Source organism: Podarcis filfolensis, assembly GCF_964270895.1.
Source record: "Podarcis filfolensis genome assembly, chromosome: 13".
Taxonomy (NCBI): Eukaryota; Metazoa; Chordata; class Lepidosauria; order Squamata; family Lacertidae; genus Podarcis; species Podarcis filfolensis.
Genome location: NC_139615.1, coordinates 38,970,314 through 38,993,868, shown reverse-complemented (window position 1 = coordinate 38,993,868; position 23,555 = coordinate 38,970,314). Strand labels below are relative to the sequence as shown.

Below are 23,555 nucleotides of genomic sequence, written 5' to 3'. Positions count from 1 at the left end.
ATGATGCAAGGAAAGGTGGACTGCATTGCTACCAGATGTTTCACTGTGAGGTGTGCGTGTTGGTTATTTAACTTAAGTAATTCTTTAATCACATGCTACTGGTGCTCTTTGCATTGTGTCCTTTCATTCTTGTTAACAGTGCATGATGAACACTGAGCCACAATCTTCTCTAGTCTCAGCCTTCTCCTTTAATTGTGGACACTTTGCTGCTGAAATAAAAAATTAAGGCCTTATATATATATAATAAATGTTCATAAATGTACCAAGCAAACACATACATAAATATCTAAACCACATGTCTGAAGCAGCACAGGAAAACAGCCTGGAAACCATTTTGACTCCCAAACTGACCAAATGATTTCTCTGCAAGGTCAAGGAAAATGGAAAAGCCTCCCCATTGTCTTTTCATTCACAAACCCTGTCTTAATGGTATATCTGTGTATGAATAGGGTGAGCCTGTGACCTGGCTCAGGAACTAAGTATTTATCATTACAAAAGACTGGCCAGGCTCCCCAGGGTATCCAGTCAAGTAAGCATTAAGAGGTAACCTGCCAGACAGGAGGTAAACAACGCACTCAGATTTCTGTTGTGAGCTACACCCTTTTCTGTGATGTGGGTATGATGTGTCTGGGGGTGGTCTTGGACTCCAGGGTGGGCAATTTAAAATATTTATATAAGGGCGGGCACACCTGGGTTCTGGGTCCTCCGCCTTCTCCTGTGTGTGAAGGGGGCACCCTGTTGCAACAGTTCAATAAAGATCAGGCTTACTAGCTGTTTTGCTTCTCCATATTCTCTGGTTGGCCTCTGTTATTTTCTCCGACGGATGGAGAACCCTCAAAGGACTCTATAAGGGCTCTTGTGTCCCCCCATAAGGGAATAAGGGCAGGTTTTCGTTTATTACACTGCAAATGTGGCCTTCTAGGTTGTACTCTGCATTTAAAAATTATTTTTTTTTACAAAAAGTCCAATCCAGCAACAAGATCCGGGTACCAAACAACGGCTTTTGGAATAATGGTGTTAGATGTACACCTAGATTTTTTTAAAACAACAATGTGTCTCTGAGCACATGCCCAGTCCATACTAGAAATGAATTCAGTCCTTTTTCACAAACACCCACTTACAGTTTTTGCCCACACGTTCTTCGTTTCAACAGCATTTAGAAAGAGAGAGCTTTTGTTGTTGTTGTTGTGAGTCAGAAATCCTTCCTGTCAGATGTAGGTTTTCGGATAGCTTCTTTCTATGCCTTCTCTTCTGAGTATATGAGTTAGAAACTGCTGTTACCAGCACCAGAACAGTGGGGAAATGAGACAAGAGCAAAGGCAACATGCACTCGGTTTTCTGCGGGGGAAAGACTATTAACTAGGGTTTTTGGATGGGGCTGATTTTTCTCTGTTTTGGACACCTTTTGAATGTCATTCTACCGAGGAAACTGAATACAAGCTGTACAATGGTACCTCGGGTTACAAACGCTTCAGGTTACAAACTCCGCTAACCCGGAAGTAGTACCTTGGGTTACAAACTTTGCCCCAGGATGAGAACGGAAATCACGCGGCGGCGGCACGGCGGCAGCGGGAAGCCCCGTTAGCGAAAGCGTGCCTCAGGTTAAGAACAGTTTTGGGTTAAGAATGGACCTCTGGAAGGAATTAAGTTTGTATCCCAAGGTACCACTGTATAGTGTTTTGTCCCCCCAAACCTGCTATCTTCCTGTCAAACCCAAATTTCTGTGACTACCTCCAACAGGGGTGGAGAACCTCTGGCGCGTGGCCTGAATGTGCCCCCCTACAAGCTTTCTGTCCTTCTATTGGTACTCTCTTAAGAATGGGAAAATTCACAACCTGTTCTTCAGTCAACAATTTTCTTGCTGATTGGTTTTTCTCTTTTGCCTGTGTCCCAGGGCTATGAGGAGTGGACACTTCTAGCTTTTGCAAGTGGAGGGGTGGGAATGCTTGGGAAGTTGGAATATATGGAAATATGAACCACTCCCCTTTTACATGTGCAAATTATGAATTGTGCTGATCCCTCCTTCCAATTCCTGTGTTCCTGGGAGGACGTGACTTACTCAAGGCCATCCTAAACAAAGAATAAGACCCAGGTTTCCCAGACCAGCAATCCGGCTAGAACTTGTGGGGGCATGGAGCCTGGAGAAAATCAGTTAGATGAAGGGAATTTGAAGGAATATCTGGGACTCTAGGATGAGAAAACTTTTTGTTGCGGTGGTGGTTGTGAATTTCAATTCTGTACAGGTTTAGAACTTAATTCGTTCTGGAGGTTCGTTCTTAACCTGAAACTGTTCTTAACCTGAGGTACCACTTTAGCTAATGGGGCCTCCCGCTGCCGCGCGATTTCTGTTCTTATCCTGAAGCAAATTTCTTAACCCGAGGTTCTGTTTCTGGGTTAGCGGAGTCTGTAACCTGAAGCGTCTGTAACCCGAGGTACCCCTGTACATCAGGGGTAGATAACTTCAGCCTGGCATAGCCTTTTTTATTTTTTACTATATTCCCTGTGGTCTCCCAAAGTGTGTTAGAAACTGAGATATATAATCTAATTGCCAAATGGCACCTTAAACCCTGCGATCACCACAATGGAATGTCTAGGCGCCATATCTTCCCCCTGATTGTAATTAATAATAATAATAATTTCATTTCTATACTACTTTATATTTTAAAGAACAAATCTCGAAGCACATTAAAACATCAAATAAAAGAACCCAGAATAAAACTGATTCAAGCTTCAAGGAAAATATTTCAGATCCTTCTCTAGGTGACATTTTGCTTTCCCCAGTCACCAGCCTGGCACTCAGAGATCTCTACGTGGGCGCGATTGGACCCGCACCAGCCGCAAAACATGCCTGGCGCCTGGCTGGTTTTGAACACTGGTTAAATGTCCAAACCCCAAAATTCCTACTCAGGAGCTCTTAGCAGTTAGGAATTCCTTAGTCTGTGCAGACTCCAATCAAGTCTAAAAGGAGTCCTTGCCGCATTAGCTAAAGAACCTTGCTACCCAGCATTCTTCCTAAGAACCCAGCAATTGTGGTCTAAATTCCTTCCTACGTCTGCATATATACCTCTAGAGAGAAGATCAAACGACTCCATTTTAGAAGCAAGCCAGGTACAGTGGTACCTCGGGTTAAGTACTTAATTTGTTCCGGAGGTCCGTTCTTAACCTGAAACTGTTCTTAACCTGAGGTACCACTTTAGCTAATGGGGCCTCCTGCTGCCGCCGCGCAATTTCTGTTCTCATCCTGAAGCAAAGTTCTTAACCCGAGGTACTATTTCTGGGTTAGCGGAGTTTGTAACCTGAAGCGTATGTAACCTGAAGCGTATGAAACCCAAGGTACCTCTGGGGAGGGCGGGGTATAAATAATAATAATAATTATTATTATTATTATTAATATTTGCCCAGGTGTTTGAGGTCTGGGGTTGCCTCCAGTGCTGCTGTTTCGTTTGTGCAGCAGATATCTGCTTGCACAACAAAACTCTTCCCTCTCCTGGAGCCCCTACCCCAAATAACCTCAAAATTTGCTCCAGAGGGTTGGGTGACCCTTTGGAGCAGATTGTGGGGGACAGGGGGAGCAAAGGGAAGCCCCATTGCATGAGCAGAACTCAGCTTACACACACAGCCCTTAGTCTTTCTACACACCTGCATTTCGGGGTTTCAGATTCCAGATTCCAGACCAGAGTGTATAATTTGTAATGGAGCTTGAGACCTGAAATGAGAAGCATTTTGCTTAGTCTTAACTGGTCCGTTTTATGAGTAATTGCCACAATTTATCCAGAGGTAGAAAAATCGATATGAACAAGAGAATTAGGCTGATTCCAGATCCCTCGAAAGAGACAGTGAATAAAATTAATCTCTGAACATGGTCTGATGATACAGTGCTTTCTTTGACACTCCCCTGAGAGCCAGTGTGGTATAGTGGTTAAGAGCGGTAGTCTCGTAATCTGGGGAACTGGGTTAACGTCTCTGCTCCTCCACATGCAGCTGCTGGGTGACCTTGGGCTAGTCACACTTCTCTGAAGTCTCTCAGCCCCACTCACCTCACAGAGTGTTTGTTGTGGGGGAGGAAGGGAAAGGAGAATGTTAGCCGCTTTGAGACTCGTTAAAGGGATCGCACTCATTTCACACGCTAGCAATGTTATGCTTAAAATTCTACAAGACAGGCTTAAGCAGTATGTGGACCGAGAACTCCCAGAAGTGCAAGCTGGATTTCGAAAGGGCAGAGGAACCAGAGACCAAATTGCAAACATGCGCTGGATTATGGAGAAAGCTAGAGAGTTCCAGAAAGACATCTACTTCTGCTTCATAGACTATGCAAAAGCCTTTGACTGTGTCAACCACAGCAAACTATGGCAAGTTCTTAAAGAAATGGGAGTGCCTGATCACCTCATCTGTCTCCCGAGAAATCTCTATGTGGGACAAGAAGCTACAGTTAGAACTGGATACGGAACAACTGATTGGTTCAACATTGGGAAAGGAGTACGACAAGGCTGTATATTGTCTCCCTGCTTATTTAACTTATATGCAGAATTCATCATGCGAAAGGCTGGGCTGGATGAATCCTTAGCCGGAATTAAGATTGCCGGAAGAAATATCAACAACCTCAGATATGCAGATGACACAACCTTGATGGCAGAAAGTGAGGAGGAATTAAAGAACCTTTTAATGAGGGTGAAATAGGAGAGCGCAAAATATGGTCTGAAGCTCAACATCAAAAAAACAAAGATCATGGCCACTGGTCCCATCACCTCCTGGCAAATAGAAAGGGAAGAAATGGAGGCAGTGAGAGATTTTACTTTCTTGGGCTCCATGATCACTGCAGATGGTGACAGCAGCCACGAAATTAAAAGACGCCTGCTTCATGGGAGGAAGGCGATGGCAAACCTAGACAGCATGTTAAAAAGCAGAGACATCATCTTGCCAACAAAGGTCCGTATAGTAAAAGCTATGGTTTTCCCAGTAGTGATATATGGAAGTGAGAGCTGGACCATAAAGAAGGCTGATCACCGAAGAATTAATGCTTTTGAATTATGGTGCTGGAGGAGACTCTTGAGAGTCCCATGGACTGCAAGAAGATCCAACCTCTCCATTGTGAAGGAAATCAGCCTTGAGTGCTCACTGGAAGGACAGATCCTGAAGCTGAGACTCCAATACTTTGGCCACCTCATGAGAAGAGAAGACTCCCTGGAAAAGACCCTGATGTTGGGAAAGATGGAGGGCACAAGGAGAAGGGGACGACAGAGGACGAGATGGTTGGACAGTGTTCTCGAAGCTACCAGCATGAGTTTGACTAAACTGCGGGAGGCAGTGGAAGACAGAAGTGCCTGGCGTGCTCTGGTCCATGGGGTCACGAAGAGTCGGACACGACTAAACGACTAAACAACAACAACAAAAAGGGAGTGAAAGGCGGGATATCAAATCCAAACTCTTCTTCTTCCCTGTAAAAATAATAAAAAATGGCAGTTCTCCATCACTTAGGAGATACTGTTTAGCATTAGTGTGTGTGAGAGAGAGAAAGATGCTCTTCGTATGACATAGGAAAAAGCTTAACTCTCTAATCCCTGCAGAGCAGGTTACAAAATAGCATTTAAATCTCCAGGAGATTTCGTGCCCCACCACTGTCTAACTCTGGCAGCCTGGGTGACATTTGAAGGCTCTAGGCAGCTTTAAATAATGGGATGCTGATGATTTATTTTCCTTTCTTCCCCCGGGTTGGCATGTGCCTTATATTTAGGCACAGACTCTGGCTTTTGGAACAGTTGTGCTTATAAGCCCAAATTCTTGACCTTTATTTCCAGGCTTTTCAGGGCAACCCTCCCAAGTCCTTCTCCTCCTGCCCCCCCCCCCAGAAGCATTGCAATCTAAGATGGCTTTGTGGACTTTTCTTTTCATGTTTACAGGTTGAGAAAATGCATCTGCTGAGGTGCAAAACGCCAGGGCAGAATCTGAGCAGGCCTCAGCATCAAAGGAGCCCAGAGCCCCTCTGCCTGGTGCTTTTTCCACTCAGCACCTAAGGCAGTTATTTGGACATAAACAAAGCATCAATGACTTAGCATAATTTAGGGCTGCATCTGCAGATCCTGGGCTTGATTTTTCAGAAGCTCTGTGTCTCATGTGGCAATTGCTAGATCTGTACTTTATATAACATGTACCTGGCCAAGAAGCGAGGTTCATTGTGATTTATTGTACAGTGGTACCTCGGGTTAAGAACTTAATTCGTTCTGGAGGTCCGTTCTTAACCTGAAACTGTTCTTAACCTGAGGTACCACTTTAGCTGATGGGGCCTCCAGCTGCCGCCGCACAATTTCTGTTCTCATCCTGAGGTAAAGTTCTTAACCCAAGGTACTATTTCTGGGTTAGAGGAGTCTGTAACCTGAAGTGTCTAACCTGAAGCGTCTGTAACCCAAGGTACCACTGTACAGCTGTAGTAGTGCTGTGATTGGTGGCATGAGAGCTAGGACATCTACCAGATTACTCAGACTATCAGCTTCTTTCTTTCTCTTTCTCTCTCTCTCTCTCTCTCTCTCACACACACACACACACACACACACACACACACAAATTTTCTGGCTAAAGGCTGATAAGCTTAACATGAGTCAACAGTGTGATGCAGCAGCAAAAAAAAGGGCAAATGCTATTCTAGGCTGCATCAACAGAAGTAATAGTACCTCGGGTTACAAACACTTTGGGTTACGCACTCCACTAACCCGAAAGTAGTACCTTGGGTTACAACCTTTGACCCAGGATGAGAACGGAAATCGCACAGCAGTGGGAGATCCCATTAGCGAAAGTACACCTCAGGTTAAGAATGGTTGCAGGTTAAGAACAGATCTCTGGAAGGAATTGAGTTTGTAACCTGAGGTACCACTGTATCCAGGTCAAGGATAGCAATAGCATCACTCTATTATGCCTTGGTCAGACCACACCTGGAATACTGTGTCCCATTCTGGGTGCCACAATTTAAGCAGGTTGTTGACAAGCTGAAACGTGTGCGGAGGAGGTCAACTAGGATGATCAAGGGTCTAGAAGCTAAGCCTTATGAGGAACGGTTAAAGGAGCTGGGTATGTTTAGCCTGGAAAAGAGGAGACTGAGAGGAGATACAATAGCCATCTTCAAATATATCAAGGGCTGTCACGTGGAAGATGGAGCAAGCTTGTTTCCCCCTGCTCTGGAAGGTAGGACTTGAACCAATGGCTTTAAGCTAAGGGGATTTTGACTAAACATCAGGAAGAGCTTTCTAACAGTGAATGCTTTTTGACAGTGGAACGGTCTCCCTCGAAAGGTTGTGGACTCTCCTTCCTTGGAGGTTTTTAAGCAGAGGTTGGATGGCCACCTGTCATGGATGCTTGAGCTGAGATTCCAGCACAGAAAGGAATAATAATAATAATAATAATAATAATAATAATAATAATAATTTATTTGTACCCCGCCCATCTGGCTGGGTTTCCCCAGTCACTCTGGGCCGCTTCCAACAAAGATTAAAAATACATTAAAATGTCACACATTAAAAACTTCCCTGAACAGGGCTGCCTTCAGATGTCTTCTAAATGTCAGGTAGTTGTTTATCTCTTTGACATCTGGTGGGAGGGCGTTCCACAGGGTGGGCACCACCACCGAGAAGGCCCTCGGCCTGGTTCCCTGTAATCTCACTTCTCGCAGTGAGGGAACCACCAAAAAGCCCTCAGAGCTGGACCTCAGCGTCCAGGCTGATCGCTGGGGGTGGAGACGCTCTTTCAGGTATACTGGGCCAAGGCCGTTTAGGGCTTTAAAGGTCAGCACCAACACTTTGAATTGTGCTCGGAAACGTACTGGGAGCCAATGTAGGTCTTTCAAGACCGGTGTTATGTGGTCTCGGCGGCCGCCCCCACTCACCAGTCTAGCTGCTGCATTCTGGATTAGTTGTAGTTTCCGAGTCACCTTCAAAGGTAGCACCACGTAGAGCACATTGCAGTAGTCCAAGCGGGTGATAACTAGAGCATGCACCACTCTGGCGAGACAGTCTGCGGGCAGGTAGGGTCTCAGTCTGCGTACCTTGGGTCCCTTCCAACTCTATGGTTCTGTGATTCTAAGCTTGTGTAAGTGTGTGAGAGAGACAGAGATAGACAGAGGAGTCCCATATTACAGCTTCTTCTGAGACTGACATCTCTCCAGTTCCCAGGAGGGGTGATGCTAGCATGGAAAAGGTCGGGGGGGAGGAAGGCAGTAGACGAATGTGGCATACAAAGGTGTCATTGTGTACGTGTGGTTTGCAGTCAGCATGGGAAGTAAGGCTCACACTTCTCTTTATTCAAAACTGGGGTTCTCAAACTGTGGTCTATAGACCACCAGTGGTCTGCAGACTTCATTCAGGTGGCCCGCGGCAGGTCTGTGGATTTCTGGTTGAATATTCCACCACGTGGCATATTCACATAGCTGTCAACGTTTCCCTTTTTTTAAAGGGAAATTCCCTTATTCCGAATAGGATTCCTCGCAAGAAAAGGGAAAAATTGACAGCTATGAATATTCATAGCGATTTTTAGTTTTATGGCTGCTTTTAAATTGTAACACAATAAGATACCATCTATGAGGAATAAAAGAAATCATTAAAGACATCGCAGAAAATCGTGCAGCATCTAGCATGGTGTGTCACTATTGCTGAAACAGGCTGAAAAATCATGATTTGGTCCACTGAGACCCCTCACCCATTTTCAAGTGATCTGTGGGAGAGGGTGGAGACGTTTAATAACCCCTGATTGAAAAGCATTTATAATCTTCTTAATCTCTAAGCCGTATACAATATCTTTTAAAAATGATAACAGTATCATTAAAAACAAAAATACAACCTGAAGCCAATAAAACCACAGGATGAAAGCATCTGAAAACAAATGCCTGGTTAGCCCACCGTATATTTTATGTAACGAGTTATAATCTGAAGGAAATAAATAATAAACTAAACTAAACTGCATCACTTAGCAGCCTTCTGCGTTGCGTTGTTTTGGAGAAGGCAGATTCACACTCTGCCTCCTGACTGCATCTGGAGACACTGCTTTGAAGAACCTGATGGATCTAACAGGATGAGCCACTAGCACTGTTCCCTTATTCATGTTCCCTGCTGCACTTTTGAGGGCACTCTGTTCTTGGCCTCTTCTCTTTTTGGAAGAGAGCTTGAGGCACCCTGCGTCCTCAGTCACATCACAGATTTTCATATTGCTTTGGGTTCACCCGTTTTGCTCCCTGTTAGGCTGCAGATGACTCATAGATCATTTATGCCGCGCACACTTGCTCCCTTGTCTTGCGGCAGATCAGTGCCCAAGTTAATCTTGTCCTCTGTGTTGTGGAAATTAATGCCAAGGGTTTGCATGTACAATATATGTCAGGACGTGAGGCTCTCCTGGCTTGCAGTTCAGAGCCATTTTTAGATCGTAATCTGCTTGCGAAGCGCCAAATTGTCTATTTTTGCTTGTGCAGCTACATAAGGTACCATGCATGTGGATAACCTGTGATAATCTGTCAGGTCCCAAATGCCTGACTTATGGCCTGTGTTAGAAACTCTGATATACAGTGGTACCTTGGGGTACATACGCTTCAGGTTACATACGCTTCAGGTTACAGACTCCGTTAACCCAGAAATAGTGCTTCAGGTTAAGAACTTTGCTTCAGGATGAGAACAGAAATTGTGCTCCCGCGGCGCGGCGGCAGCAGGAGGCCCCATTAGCTAAAGTGGTGCTTCAGGTTAAGAACAGTTTCAGGTTAAGAACAGACCTCCAGAATGAATTAAGTTCTTAACCTGAGGTACCACTATACAGTGGTACCTCGAGTTACAGATGCTTTGGGTTACAAACTCCGCTAACCAGAAAGTGGTTGCTCCAGGTTAAGAACTCCAGGATAAGAACAGAAATCGCCCTCCAGCGGTGCAGTGGCAGTAGGAGGCCCCATTATCAAAAGCACGCCTCAGGTTAAGAACAGTTTCAGGTTAAGAACGGACCTCTGGAACGAATTAAGTTCTTAACCTGAGGTACCACTGTGTAAGCTTGGTATCAAATGGCTCCTTATACCAGAGTTACAGTTGTCGAAACGGAATGCTTAGTTGCCATTTTTGGATCAGACGGCTCAAAAGTCTTATTTTTTCAAGACGACTTGTTGGTTCCTGAAATTCATCCTGATTGTCCAGATAAAATATAACGGATAGAATTCCACAGGATGTGTTGCTAGTGTGTGAAAACAGTCAAGATCCTGGCATCCCCAGGTAGGCATCTCCAGATAGTGTAGACATCAAGTGCCAACCTGGTGGTGCCTGGGCATCTTCACGTAGCTGATAGCCACGTGCAAAATGTGCCTGGTGCCTGGCAAATTTTGAGCGCTGCTTGTGGGATGTGTGTCTTGGGGGACTCAAGGGGACCCCTGTCTCAACATTATCACAGTCTGGAGATCTGATACAAAGCTTCAGAAAGAAAATATGGGGGTACCTTTTCTTGACTTGTTCCACTTGAAAGAGCAGAAGCTAAGGAACTTATGACTCTTCATTTGCCCGCTAAATATATAAACATTATTCACTTCATCCACTCCAGTAGAACAGCTAATAAAGCCACTTTCCTTAAACCATTATCTTCAATTATTAAAAAAAATGCCTTAGGCCAATGGGCTTTCGATTCTGCCTCCTGTATCTGTAATAGTTTTGGTTGATTTTTAATTGTTTGTTTTCTACGTAAGAGCCTACATAAATCACCAACGGGCAAGAGAAGAAGAAGAAGAGTTTGGATTTGATATCCCGCCTTTCACTCCCTTTAAGGAGTCTCAAACGGGCAAGAGGAATATCATGGCAGTGTGTGATAAAATAATTAAAACATAATAAAATGGGGAAATGGTAACACGGGGCAAATAACCAGCCCTGAATAAAACTCAACTCTCTGTCAAATTAACTCTCTAATTGTTAACGTTGAGGTCTGTTTATTGTATTTTGTATTTTTGCCGCAAGATTCTTTGAGGCCTTTTTTTTTTTTTAGAAAGACGTGACAAATGTGTTAATTAAAACCTCTATCTGGGCACGTTGGGCAATATACTCTTCAACCAGGTCTTTGGCTGATTAATATTCTACAGCCTTTAAAACGTGTTTGTGAGAGGAGGGTTCTTTTGTTCCGTTGTTTCTGTTTTAACTATTTATTTGTGCTTTTATCTTGTATTTTTGTCTTGTGAACCACCCTGGGAACTTTTGATGAAGGGTGGTATACAAATCTGAATAATAATAATAATAATAATAATAATAATAATAATAATAAGTAAAGGTAAAGGTACCCCTGCCCGTATGGGCCAGTCGTGTCCGACTCTAGGGTTGTGCGCCCATCTCACTTAAGAGGCCGGGGGCCAGCGCTGTCTGGAGACACTTCCTGGTCACGTGGCCAGCATGACGAAGCTGCTCTGTCGAGCCAGCACCAGCGCAGCACACGGAAACGCCGTTTACCTTCCCGCTATAAAGCGGTACCTATTTATCTACTTGCACTTAGGGGTGCTTTCGAACTGCTAGGTGGGCAGGAGCTGGGACCGAAAGACGGGAGCTCACCCCGCCGTGGGGATTTGAACCGCCGACCATGCGATCGGCAAGTCCTAGGCACTGAGGTTTTACCCACAGCGCCACCCGCGTCCCTATAATAATAATAAGCAGTAGTAGTATTAGTAGTAGTCAAAGGAAAGCTTGGCCTTTCTCTTTTCTTCCTTGATTTGCTGGCTTTCAATGTACAAGGACCCTTGTATGGTGAAGCCATACAGTCATGAGAGTCTTGTTCCAAAGCGACACAACCCAGCCAGATGGGCGGGGTATAAATAATAAAATTATTATTATTTATTATTACACAGCTTTGCTTCCTCCGTCTGATCAGTTTCCTTCCTTCCTCTATGTCATGAGTGTTCTCAGAACCAGGTTCCCACATGCACAACTAACATGTTTGTTCTGCGGAGGTGTCCCCTTAGGCAGCCTTTCTCAACCTGTGGGTCCCCAGATGTTGTTGAATTATAACTCCCATCACCCCTAGCTAGCAAGGCCAGAGCTCAGGGATGATGGGAGTTGTACTCCAACAACATCTGGGGACTCACAGGTTGAGTACAGTGGTACCTTGGTGCTCAAATGGCTTGGCTCCCAAACAAATTGGCTCCCGAACGCTGCAAACCCGGTAGTAAGTGTTCTGGTTTGCGTACATTTTTCAAAAGCCAAACTTCCGACGCAGCTTCTGATTGAGTGCAGGAAGCTCCTGCAGCCATTTGGAAGCCGCGACTTGGTTTTCGAACGGTTTCAGGAGTCGAAGGGACTCCTGGAATGGATTAAGTTTGAGAACCAAGGATACCGCTATACTAGTATTCTGAATGCCAAGCAAGTGGTAAGCAGCTGATTTGCCTTTCCCGTTCCCTCCGGCTAATTAAAATGTGGACCTTAGAGAGCAAAGCCGTCTTGTATACATGTCCTATGATGTCTTGCTGCTCTGACCTTTCCTTGCGTCTTCTCTGATTCCCTCATAGACTATGCAAGCTGCGAGATGTCCCACAGACGAACTCTCCTTAAGCAACTGTGCGGTGGTCAACGAAAAGGACTTTCAGTCTGGCTTGTAAGTTTTGGTGGTTATTATCCTCACACATTAATGGAGAATTTGCCTTTTCTTGCGGTGACTGGGGGAAATAATTTACAGGAACCTGCTGTTTCCTAGAGCCTTTAGTAGCTCATCTCCAGAGTATTGCAGGACATTGTCTGGGCTGGTTGGACAATATATTGCTCCCAGGTTCCGAACCCCTAAAGGTGGAATGTTGCCAAAAAACAGTCATTCAAATGTTGTTGTTTTAGATTGCTTCTCTTACTAGAATAGAAGGCACTTCATGAATTAATGACATAAATCTAAAACAATTACCTGCTCCAAGCAATAAACCAATGAAAAATACAGCCTGAGCCTCGTAAAAGTGGAACACTCATAACCTGCCAGCCACAGGGCATAGTAAAAAGCTTTCAGGTGCAAATGTGTGTTTATGTTTCCTGAAAGTGAACAATTAGGCATTTGCAGTTTCATTAGTCTAAAGGTCCACCGCTCCGAATGACTCCAATCTCTTCTAGTGGAGATTTGAGGTGGCGCCTTTTGTTAGGAACGATTCTGCTTTGCAGAAGGCATCGCCACACCAAAAACATTCCCTGAGAGACATACGGCACCTCTAACCCAGTTATAGCTGCCTGTTTGATGTGAGAATGTGACTTGGAGGAACAGAGGATGCTTGGACACAACACTGCAAGTTTCATGAGTCTTGCCCCCTCCCAGACCTCTGTCCTTTATTGTCTAATGTTGTAAACAAAATCTTCTCTTTTCCCCTTATGGGGTATCCAAGAGCCCATACAGAGTCCTTACGTGGGTTCCCTATTGGTAGGAGAAAATAACAGAGGCCAACCAGAGAATATTGAGAAGCAAAACAGCTAGTAAGCCTGATCTTTATTGATCACAGGGTGCTCCCCTCACACACAGGAAAGGAGGAAGACCCAGAATCCTAGGTGTGCCTGCCCTTATATAGACATTTTAAATTCTCTGCCCTGGAGCTCAAGACCACCCCTCCATACATCATACCTATGTCACAGAAAAGGTGGATTGCAACAGAAATTTGAATGTTGTTTTTTTCCTGTCTACCAGGTTATCTGATAATGCCTTATCTGATTGCCTTTCCTGGTAGTCTGTCACCCTTTGAGATGGTGATTTCCCATTTCCTGAGACAATGGGAAGGCTCCCTGACCCCCTCCCTCCTTGCAGAGAAAACATTTGGTCAGTTTGGGAGTCAAAACGGTTTCAGGTTGGTCTTCCTGTGCTGATCTATGTACGTGCTTGGTTGGTACATTTATGAATATATATATATATATATATATATATATATATATATATATATATAGACGTGGGTGGCGCTGATCCTAGGGCTTGCTGATCAGAAGGTCGGCGGTTCGAATCCCCGCGACGGGGTGAGCTCCCGTTGCTCAGTCCCTCCTCCTGTCTACCTAGCAGTTCGAAAGCACGTCAAAGTGCAAGTAGATAAATAGGTACTGCTCCTGCGGGAAGGTAAACGGCATTTCCGTGCGCTGCTCTGGTTCGCCAGAAGCAGCTTAGTCATGCTGGCCACATGACCCGGAAGCTGTACGCCGGCTCCCTCGGCCAATAAAGCGAGATGAGCGCCACAACCCCAGAGTTGATCACAACTGGACCTAATGGTCAGGGGTCCCTATTATATATATAAGACCTTAAATTTTATTATTACACTAGCAAGAAGGAGTGTGATGGGCATCAGCAGTTTCCCCCCATGGGGGGGGGGGAGTAAAACACGAAAGGTGAGAGCTAGCTAATTTCTCACCTTAAAATCAGAAGAATTGTGTCTGCACGTTTTGTCTCGTACCTCGGGTTCTACAACAGCTAGAGAAGCCTTTGTTTTTTTAAATGAAAGCTGGGAATCTGGGAGTTACGTTTCACCTCCCTCGCCCCACTGTGGGCGCTCAGCACCCAACTCCTCCTTCTGTGGCGACAGTGAGGTATCAGCTGGGACCTCATAACATCGCCAATCGTGCAACCATGTATGTTTATCAGTGCTGAGAAATGCATATCGTTCTCCATCACAGTCTCATTTTTAGCGACTACATGGATGGTTTTTCTTCAGCACCTGTCACATTTGGGATTAGAAAGGCCCGTGTGGGGGGAGCGTGGTGGTGGAAAAGATGAGGACGCTCCCATGGTAACCAGTGTAAGGGATGGGAAACTCTGCTTTCTCTGTACATTAGTGAGAGAACACTGTTTATGGCACTCTTCCTTATGAGTCAGTGGAGATGTGTGTATGTACATTTGCGGCTTCCTTTGAGTTCCCAATTTTTCTCTGCAACCGTGAAGGCTGACATTCTCATTTCATTTATACTGCAGACCAACGCTGGTAAAATCCCTGAAACAGATATTTGCCCTGCAGAAAACGACCTGCTCAGGCACGCCTTAAAGCTGAAACCTGTGTGGATTGCATACAGATTATGGGCTCAACCACGATTCCACTTGTCCTGCGATTTCCAGTCATGGGTCTGAGAATTTTTAATCTTTTAAAACCCGTTGTTTACTACTGAATCGAGGAAAAGATATTGATCAGGTTTTCTGCAAATCGATGTTTGTCCTGATTCAGCAGTAACCAGCAGGTTTAACCATGGAAAAGCGGCGGAACAAGAAAAAAAGAAACCCTCTCAGACCCATGAAAAGAAATCACAGGAGAAGTGAGCCCCACGTTTGTTGCATTTTGTTCCCATTGAAATCAGTGGGGCTTAAGTTAGTCATGACTAACTTTTCTGAAGGATTTTAATAGAGTCACTGTGCAGATAGCTTGGATCCCAGCCTTATAAGCTATATGGAATCCCCTTATTCTTTCCTGAATGTGCATACAGTGGTGCCTCGCAAGACGAAATTAATTCGTTCCGTGAATTTTTTCGTCTAGCGAATTTTTCGTCTTGCGAAGCACGAAATCCCATAGGAATGCATTGAAAATCAATTAATGCGTTCCTATGGTCAAAAAAAGTCCAAACAAAGCCAAATTTGGTACAACAAGAGTTTATTAAGTGCTCTTTAAACTCACACATACTGTAAAGAGCATTTCAAAATTCAAACCCAGAATTTTTTTTAAAAAACAGCAGAGTGGCCCAATGGTCACAGAAAATCATAAAAATGCAGGGGGAAAAAACAAGCTTCCAGATTCTTGCAAACCCCTCCCCAACACCAAGTCCTTGAATTCCAAACACCCCAACCCAAAATCCAACCCCCCCAAAAAAAGTTTTAAAAGCTTAACTTACCAAATGGCTGCAAAAGAAGTTTTGGAAAAGCTTCAAAAATCACCAAAGTCTTTAAAAACCTCAAAAAAGGCTACTATGTACACTGCATTCTATGACTTGCTCCTCGAAGTCAAGTCGCAACTGTATTAACGGTGTTAAGAAAAAGGAAACAAACTTGCAAGACGTTTTCGTCTTGCGAAGCAAGCCCATAGGGAAATTCGTCTTGCGAAGCAGCTCAAAAAACGGAAAACCCTTTTGTCTAGCGAGTTTTCCGTCTTGCAAGGCATTCGTCTTGCGGGGCACCACTGTATCCTTGAGGGCAGAACTGTGTAGCAGGAAGCTGCCCTGTCCTCCTGGGTTGTACACCGTCACTTGCTCTGCTGCCAGATCTGATGGGAAGGGCACTTCCCACAAGGGATTGCTCTTTTATCAAGGGCAAGGCAGCCAGAAGTGACCCCAGTTGCTCTTCTTGACAGCCAGAATCTGCATGGGAAGAGCTATATAGCTGTGACTTGAAGAACATGTTCTCTGTGTTGGGATGCTTCCAAGGATGCGGGGGCATTTGGCAGGAATATTGTAACAATCTGAGGGTCTTTTGGGCCAAGGGAAACTGCTTTATACTGAATCAGACTGTCGGCCCAGCCAGCTCGATACTGACTGACTACATTCTGCCGTGCTGAAGGAGGATTTCACGAAACAGTGGGTATATCACTGTTCACTACGTCTTCTTGCGGACCACTTCGGCAGCATTGGACATCATTAAAACAAAGCTTTAAGGCTTGTTTTCATCAGATAAGAATCTGACCTGTTGCTTCTTTCAGAGACTTGCATAGTTTACAAAGACTTTCAGAGACTTATAAGACCTATGTTAAATTGGCTCTATGTTTATTTCATATATTTCATATTGTTCAGTGTTTCGTATAGATTATATAAAGAGTTTATATTGACATTGCGTTGTTGTACTTGGTCATCGTGTTGCCTTGGATATTACTTAACAGGGTTTCAGGCAGGGTTCTCTCCCAGCACTACCTGGGAGATGCCAAAGATTGAGGCTGGAACTTTCTGCACGGCGTGTAGCAACCCTTGTCCATTTCTCTTCCCCCTTGCAGGCATGTAGTTGTGAAGACCTCCCCGAACCACAAATACATTTTTACGCTAAGAACTTACTCCTCCGTTGTCCCAGGCAGCATCGCCTTCAGTTTACCGCAGGTATGTTTTTGACTGTTTATTGCTTGATTGGCCAAGAGTGAAATGGAACTTCGTACTAAAAGCTATGGCTGTGTCTTGTTTTTTTAACCCACAAAAATGCAAAACCTGCATATTAAAGTTGGCTTCCCAGGGACATCTGGTCAGTCACTGTTGGGGAGTCAGAGTGTTGGACTTGGAAGCCCCTTTTGGTCTGATGTGGCAAGGAAGAAGAAGAGTTTGGATTTGATATCCCGCTTTATCACTACCCGAAGGAGTCTCAAAGCGGCTAACATTCTCCTTTCCCTTCCTCCCCCACAACAAACACTCTGTGAGTTGAGTGGGGCTGAGAGATTTCAGAGAAGTGTGACTGGCCCAAGGTCACCCAGCAGCTGCATGTGGAGGAGCGGGGAATCGAACCCAGTTCACCAGATTACGAGTCCACCGCTCTTAACCACTACACCACGCTGCGGAAAGCAAGATTGTTTAAGAGTAGAGAGCCATGAAGTATCTCTTATCTCATTCCTCAGAAAGGATGGCTGCTGTCATGTGTTGCATCCTATCAGGCAGCTGCTCCGAGACCATATAACACCGGTCCTGAAAGACCCACATTGTCTCCCAGTATGTTTCTGAGCACAATTCAAAGTGTTGGTGCTGACCTTTAAAGCCCTAAACGGCCTCGGTCCAGTATACCTGAAGGAACGTCTCCACCCCCATTGTTCAGCCCGGACACTGAGGTCCAGCTCTGAGGGCCTTCTGATGGTTCCCTCGCTGCGAGAAGTGAGGTTACAGGGAGCCAGGCAGAGGGCCTTCTCAGGAGTGGAATGCCCTTCCATCAGATGTCAAGGAAATAAACAACTATCTGACTTTTAGAAGACATCTGAAAGCAGCCCTGTTTAGGGAAGTTTTTAATGTTTGATCTTTTATAGTGTTTTTAGTATTCTGTTGGGAGCTGCCCAGAGTGGGCTGGGTAATAATAATAATAATAATAATAATAATAATTATTATTATTATTATTATTATTATTATTATTATTATTATTATTATTTTGGCCTTCTGCTTGGATCCCCTGTCATGGCTTCAGCCCTCTTAAACACAAGCAATGCGGAACAGAGGGTTATAGCTTCCCTGGGAAAGCAGTGCTGCTGCTAAATAATCTCCCAGTGATCTGGTACAGTACTTGCAAATCTCCACTGTAGCGCCAGCATCGCTGGATATTTAGCAGCAACACTTTGCAGTGTGTGATTAATCTCCTTGGCTTCCCTGAACCTCCTGCAGTGTCAGCAAACACTTTGAACCTGTGAATCAAGTGCAGCCTAGCTTGGGGAGTGAACTGCTAGATGAGATTTTTCCTTTCCTCTTTCAACAAAACAGCAAAAGAGGAATAGCCTACAGGGCTGTGAATTGCAAAAGAGGATTTTCTCTCTGTTTTTTCTTTTTTTATTCAACAACTCTGTAAGGGTGCTTGCTTGGGAGACCGGGCTGCAAATCTTTGTTTCTGTCTCTGACTCATCTGGAGGTGTTATGGAAAACCTTTGTTCCCCTGTCTTGAGGAGTGAGGAAGGTAAAGATGAACCACCATGAGGAGATCATGTTCCTAATCAAAAGGCTTAGATGGGTCAGGCTAAATAGCAATCTGAATAAAACTACTAAGTTTCTAATACAGCTAGGCATTTTGCAAAAAATTAAAATCGAGATCCTGTTCACAAGCTTATGCCAGTAATCAAAGCAATCAACAGAGAGGAAGAAAAAACCTGGAGAGGAATCTAAAAATATAGATTGCGTTGGCAAGTGCTAACTGAAACAAGTAGGTTTTGAGACACCTTCTTAAAGTGGGTGGCATTGAACAGATTGGATCTCCCCATTTCAAATGTAGGGAGCTGCTGGCAGAAATGCACACAGTTCAGAAACGGAAGTGGAAATTTCTGGTTCATAAAGCATGCATGCAGAGTTCGAGGCGAGAACAAGTTGAAAGATAAGGACATAGTTCACTTTAAAGTTAATTAGCAGTGCTTTAAACAGAATGAAGAGAAGACTCCCTGGAAAAGACCCTGATGTTGGGAAAGATGGAGGGCACAAGGAGAAGGGGACGACAGAGGATGAGATGGTTGGACAGTGTTCTTGAAGCTACTAACATGAGTTTGACCAAACTGCGGGAGGCAGTGGAAGACAGGAGTGCCTGGCGTGCTCTGGTCCATGGGGCCACGAAGAGTCGGACACGACTAAATGACTAAGCAACAATAAACAGAATATGATAGGGGTTCAGTGGTCAGTGCAACAATGGAGTAGCATAATCCGTGCTATGGATTCGCAAACCTAGGTGAAAAAAATGTGGCTACGAAATTGTTTGAGACCTACTTGCTTGCTTGGCATTGCTCTCTTCCTCAGCAGGCTAGAGGCAAAAACACTTCAAAATGCAGGGGACCTGCATATAATACCTAGCTCTTATAAGGCACTTTAGCATATTCAGAACACATCACATTATCTTTTTGTTTGTCCAAACGACCACCTTGTATGGTAGGCCAGTGGTCTCACCCCCCACCCCGTTGCGTATAGGGTGGGGTATTTGGGAGATAGCTGTCAAAGTAAAGAGCTGTGACAGCGACTTCTTGACATTAGCTCAAACCTTTAGCCACTATGCTGTCCGGACTCTCATACAGGCTATAGTCATGTGAATGTCATAAACTCTTATTGAGGATATGACTTGTAGCATGCTTGCGAAAAATTGCATATCCTTCCTCCAGCTTTGAAATTTTGTTTTTAGTTGTGATGAAGAGATGTTTTTCCTCCTAGCTCCTATATCATCTATCTATCTATCTATCTATCTATCTATCTATCATCTATCATCTTTTTGTTCTCTTTCAGAGAAAATGGGCTGGGCTTTCCATCGGGCAAGACATTGATGGTAAGTTTTTCCTGTAAGTTTGTTTATGGTACAGTCGTACCTTGGAAGTCGAACGGAATCCATTCCGGAAGTCCGTTCGACTTCTGAAATGTTCGAAAACCAAATCACAGCTTCCAACTGGCTGCAGGAAGCTCCTGCAGCCAATTGCAAGCCGTGGAAGCTCCATCGGACATTCGGCTTCCCAAAGAACATTTGAAAACCGGAACAGTCACTTCCAGTTTTCGATTGTTCGGGAGCCGGAACGTTCGACTCCCAATGTGTTCGGTACAACTGTATATAACTTTGTTTTTCTAAAGGTATTTGTATCTTTTCTTGCTCAAATCATTTCTATATTTTGTTTATGAAAGTGGCTTATAGCCTTGTTACTGTTATTTTGGGATACCTGTTAACAGCTAAATCAAAGGCAATATATAAAATAAATAAATGATTGCCACCTGATGCTAGCATGTACCGAGTGAAACAAAAAGTCTTCAGGGTTTATTTGTTTTTAAGAAAAAACAGATGTAACAGATTAAATCCCCTTTAGTGGTGCATTTCAAATACAGACAGCAGTTAAAGGGGGGGGGGGAAAGATGCCATGCTGTCAAAACAGAATTTGTGGTTTTGAAATGAACAATGAAAACAAGGCAGAATGAAACAAAGAAACCAATGAATCAATACATTTAAAAGTTATTGACATGAATGGCAATCTTGTATCCATTTAAATGGGTGCGAGCCCCATTGAATTAAATAGGATTTCTGAGTAAAGGTGCGTAAGATTGTACTGAAAAGCACCAAATGTGGAAAGGATAGGAGAATTAACAAAGATAAATACATAATGGAATAATATGACCATACGAACAGGATAAGTAAGTTGAGCAGAGCAACTAAAAACTGAAATAAAAGGTTGAAGATGAGACCAAGATTAAACCAACTAGTAAAGAATTAAAATAATCCAAATGAGAAAGAAACTAGGGGCAAACTGAATAATGAGCCAAATGAATTTGAAAGAGAAGTCCAAATCTCAGATTAAGCAGTGGGTAGCTACAGACTTTTAGGGACGCAGGTGGCGTGGTGGGTTAAACCACAGAGCCTAGGACTTGCCAATCAGAAGGTCAGCGGTTCGAATCCTTGTGACGGAGTGAGCTCCCGTTGCTCGGTCCCTGCTCCTGCTAACCTAGCAGTTCGAAAGCACGAAGTGCAAGTAGATAAATAGGTACTGCTCTGGCGGGAAGGTAAACGGTGTTTCCATGCGCTGCTCTGGTTTGCCAGAAGTGGCTTAGTCATGCTGACCACATGACCCGGAAGCTGTACGCCGGCTCCCTTGGCCAATAAAGCGAGATGAGCGCCGCAACCCCAGAGTTGGCCGCGACTGGATCTAATGGTCAGGGGTCCCCTTTACCCTTTACCTAGCTACAGACTTTACCAACAGAAGAAATATTCGAAGCAAAAGAAAGAGAAAAACCAGAACATCTAAATTATGAGGCGATGATGGTGAAGCAACAACAGATGAACCAGCAATGGGGGGTGAGAGGAAGGGAAATCCAGTATTACCTTAAGTTTGAGCTATCAACCCAGAAGAAAGTGAAAAGACGCAGAGAGATCAGAAATTGAAAAATATAACTGAATGTTGTCAGTGTAAAAAAAGACAACTTCAAAGGAGCAAATAAGAGGACTAAGAGGATGACGTTATAAAAAATATACCAGTAAAGGACTGTGTGCAGAAATGCAAAGTGTTCTTGGATAGGAATAAGCATGGAACATCTGCTCAGAGCAATATACAGTGGTACCTCGGGTTACATGCGCTTCAGGTTACAGACTCCGCTAACCCAGAAATAGTGCTTCAGGTTAAGAACTTTGCTTCAGGATGAGAACAGAAATCGGGCTCCAGCAGCGCGGCAGCAGCAGGAGGCCCCATTAGCTAAAGTGGTGCTTCAGGTTAAGTACGAACCTCCGGAACGAATTAAGTACTTAACCCGAGGTACCACTGTATATGCCTTATTCACTCTGTAGGCACTTAGTTCTAGTGCTGGGAAACCATGTAACTTGCCCATGCAGTGAAATAGTTGAATTTATTATCTTCCTACACGCTGAACTTCGCCCCAGCTTTGTGCATATTCCTACAGAAAAACGCAAATGTGTGGTGCTGCCCTGGAGACAGTTGTCAAACCTTCCCCCCTCTCCTGTCCCTTATCTTCTAAAACAGGGGTTGGCAACCTAAGGTCCTTGGGCCGGATGCAGCCCAATCGCCCCCTCTTTAAAAAAATAAAATAATTTTTTTTATTAGGAATTTGAACAAAACATATTATCTTAAAACATATCATCCTTAATTCCCCCCATCCCCCCATAAAAGGATCCCCTCCCCTCACCCCCTGACTTCACTCAGCTCCAGTCTCTGGTTTCTCTACAGATGCTACTCCCTGCATGTTACAAAATTGTATAAATCCTTAATTTATCTGACTGGTTATTGTCAATAAAAAGTTTGTGAGTGTTTATTCAAAGCCTGCCAAGGAGTCCAGTTCACTTTGTTGCTTCTTTAAGTACTTTGTGAAAGGTTCCCATTCATCTTTAAAGTCACAGTTATTCTTGTCCCATAGTTTATGTGTCAATTTTGCCAATTCTACATAGTCCATCAGTTTCTCTTGCCCTAGTTCTTTTGTCAGAGTTTCCTCATTCTTCCATCCTTGTGCTATTAAGACTCTTGCCGCCGTTGTCGCATACATGAAGATATTTTTCAGCTTCCTTGGCGGGTCTTTTCCTACAATCCCTAACAGAAATGCTTCAGGTTTCTTAACAAATGTTAGATGGAACATTTTCTTCAATTCATTGTATATCATTTCCCAAAACTTTTTAATTTCATTACAATCCCACCAATCGCCTTCTCAATCCGGCCCACGGATGGTCTGGGAATCAGTGTGTTTTTACATGAGCAGAATGTGTCCTTTTATTTAAAATGCATCTCTGGGTTATTTGTGGGGCCTGCCTGGTGTTTTTACACGGGTAGAATATGTGCTTTTATTTAAAATGCATCTCTGGGTTATTTGTGGGGCATAGGAATTTGTTCATTATCCCCCCCCTTCAAAATACAGTCTGGCCCCCCACAAGATCTGAGGGATATTGGACCGGCCCACAGCTGAAAAAGGTTTCTGACCCCTGTTCTAAAAGGTGCACTCTTAATAGTGATATCGCCGTGCACTGTCCAAGGTGCTGGATAAACAAGTTAATGGAAAAACAAGTTAATGGAAACCTAGGTTGCAGTTGGTATAATTCTGGGGATGGGCAGAGGGATATTAAAGAAGCAGAAAGCTGTGGGTTACCGTGCATTGCGCAGTAAAAGTAAATTTGTACATTGCCCAGCAATATGAAACTAACAGCACTACTGGGCATTGTGTACTGGTGTTTTAGACAAAGCTGTGCCGTCATTAATGATGCCTTAAAGTGGTAATTACATAAGCTGCATCTTTGGTGTGGCTCTTAATTCTCATTCACTCTGAAAATGAGAGCACAGAGGCCCCCATTGGCATTGTGATGCATCGCCAATAATTGGAACTTGCAACGAGAAACGGAAGATCGGTCCCAACTTTCAATGTTTATCTTTTTTGCTAAGAGCAGGAGAAGGCCGGGGAACTACTCACATCGGCGTAATGACTGTATTCTCTTTCCACTTAGAGGTTTCTTTCTGGAGGTTTGTGCCAGGAAGCAAATTCCCT

At 44.1% G+C, this 23,555-nt stretch overlaps 1 protein-coding gene across 6 annotated transcripts in view; it reads left to right on the top strand.

The window, feature by feature from the left end:
- NSF (N-ethylmaleimide sensitive factor, vesicle fusing ATPase) overlaps nt 1-23,555 on the top strand; it is a 109,960-nt gene that overhangs the window by 18,571 nt on the left and 67,834 nt on the right. For all 6 annotated transcript variants that reach the window (XM_083582864.1, XM_083582865.1, XM_083582868.1 and 3 more), the window contains exons 2-4: nt 12,485-12,570; nt 16,886-16,985; nt 19,827-19,866. In XM_083582864.1, the coding sequence (XP_083438990.1) occupies nt 12,485-12,570; nt 16,886-16,985; nt 19,827-19,866 (226 nt within the window). The remainder of the gene's footprint in view (nt 1-12,484; nt 12,571-16,885; nt 16,986-19,826; nt 19,867-23,555) is intronic.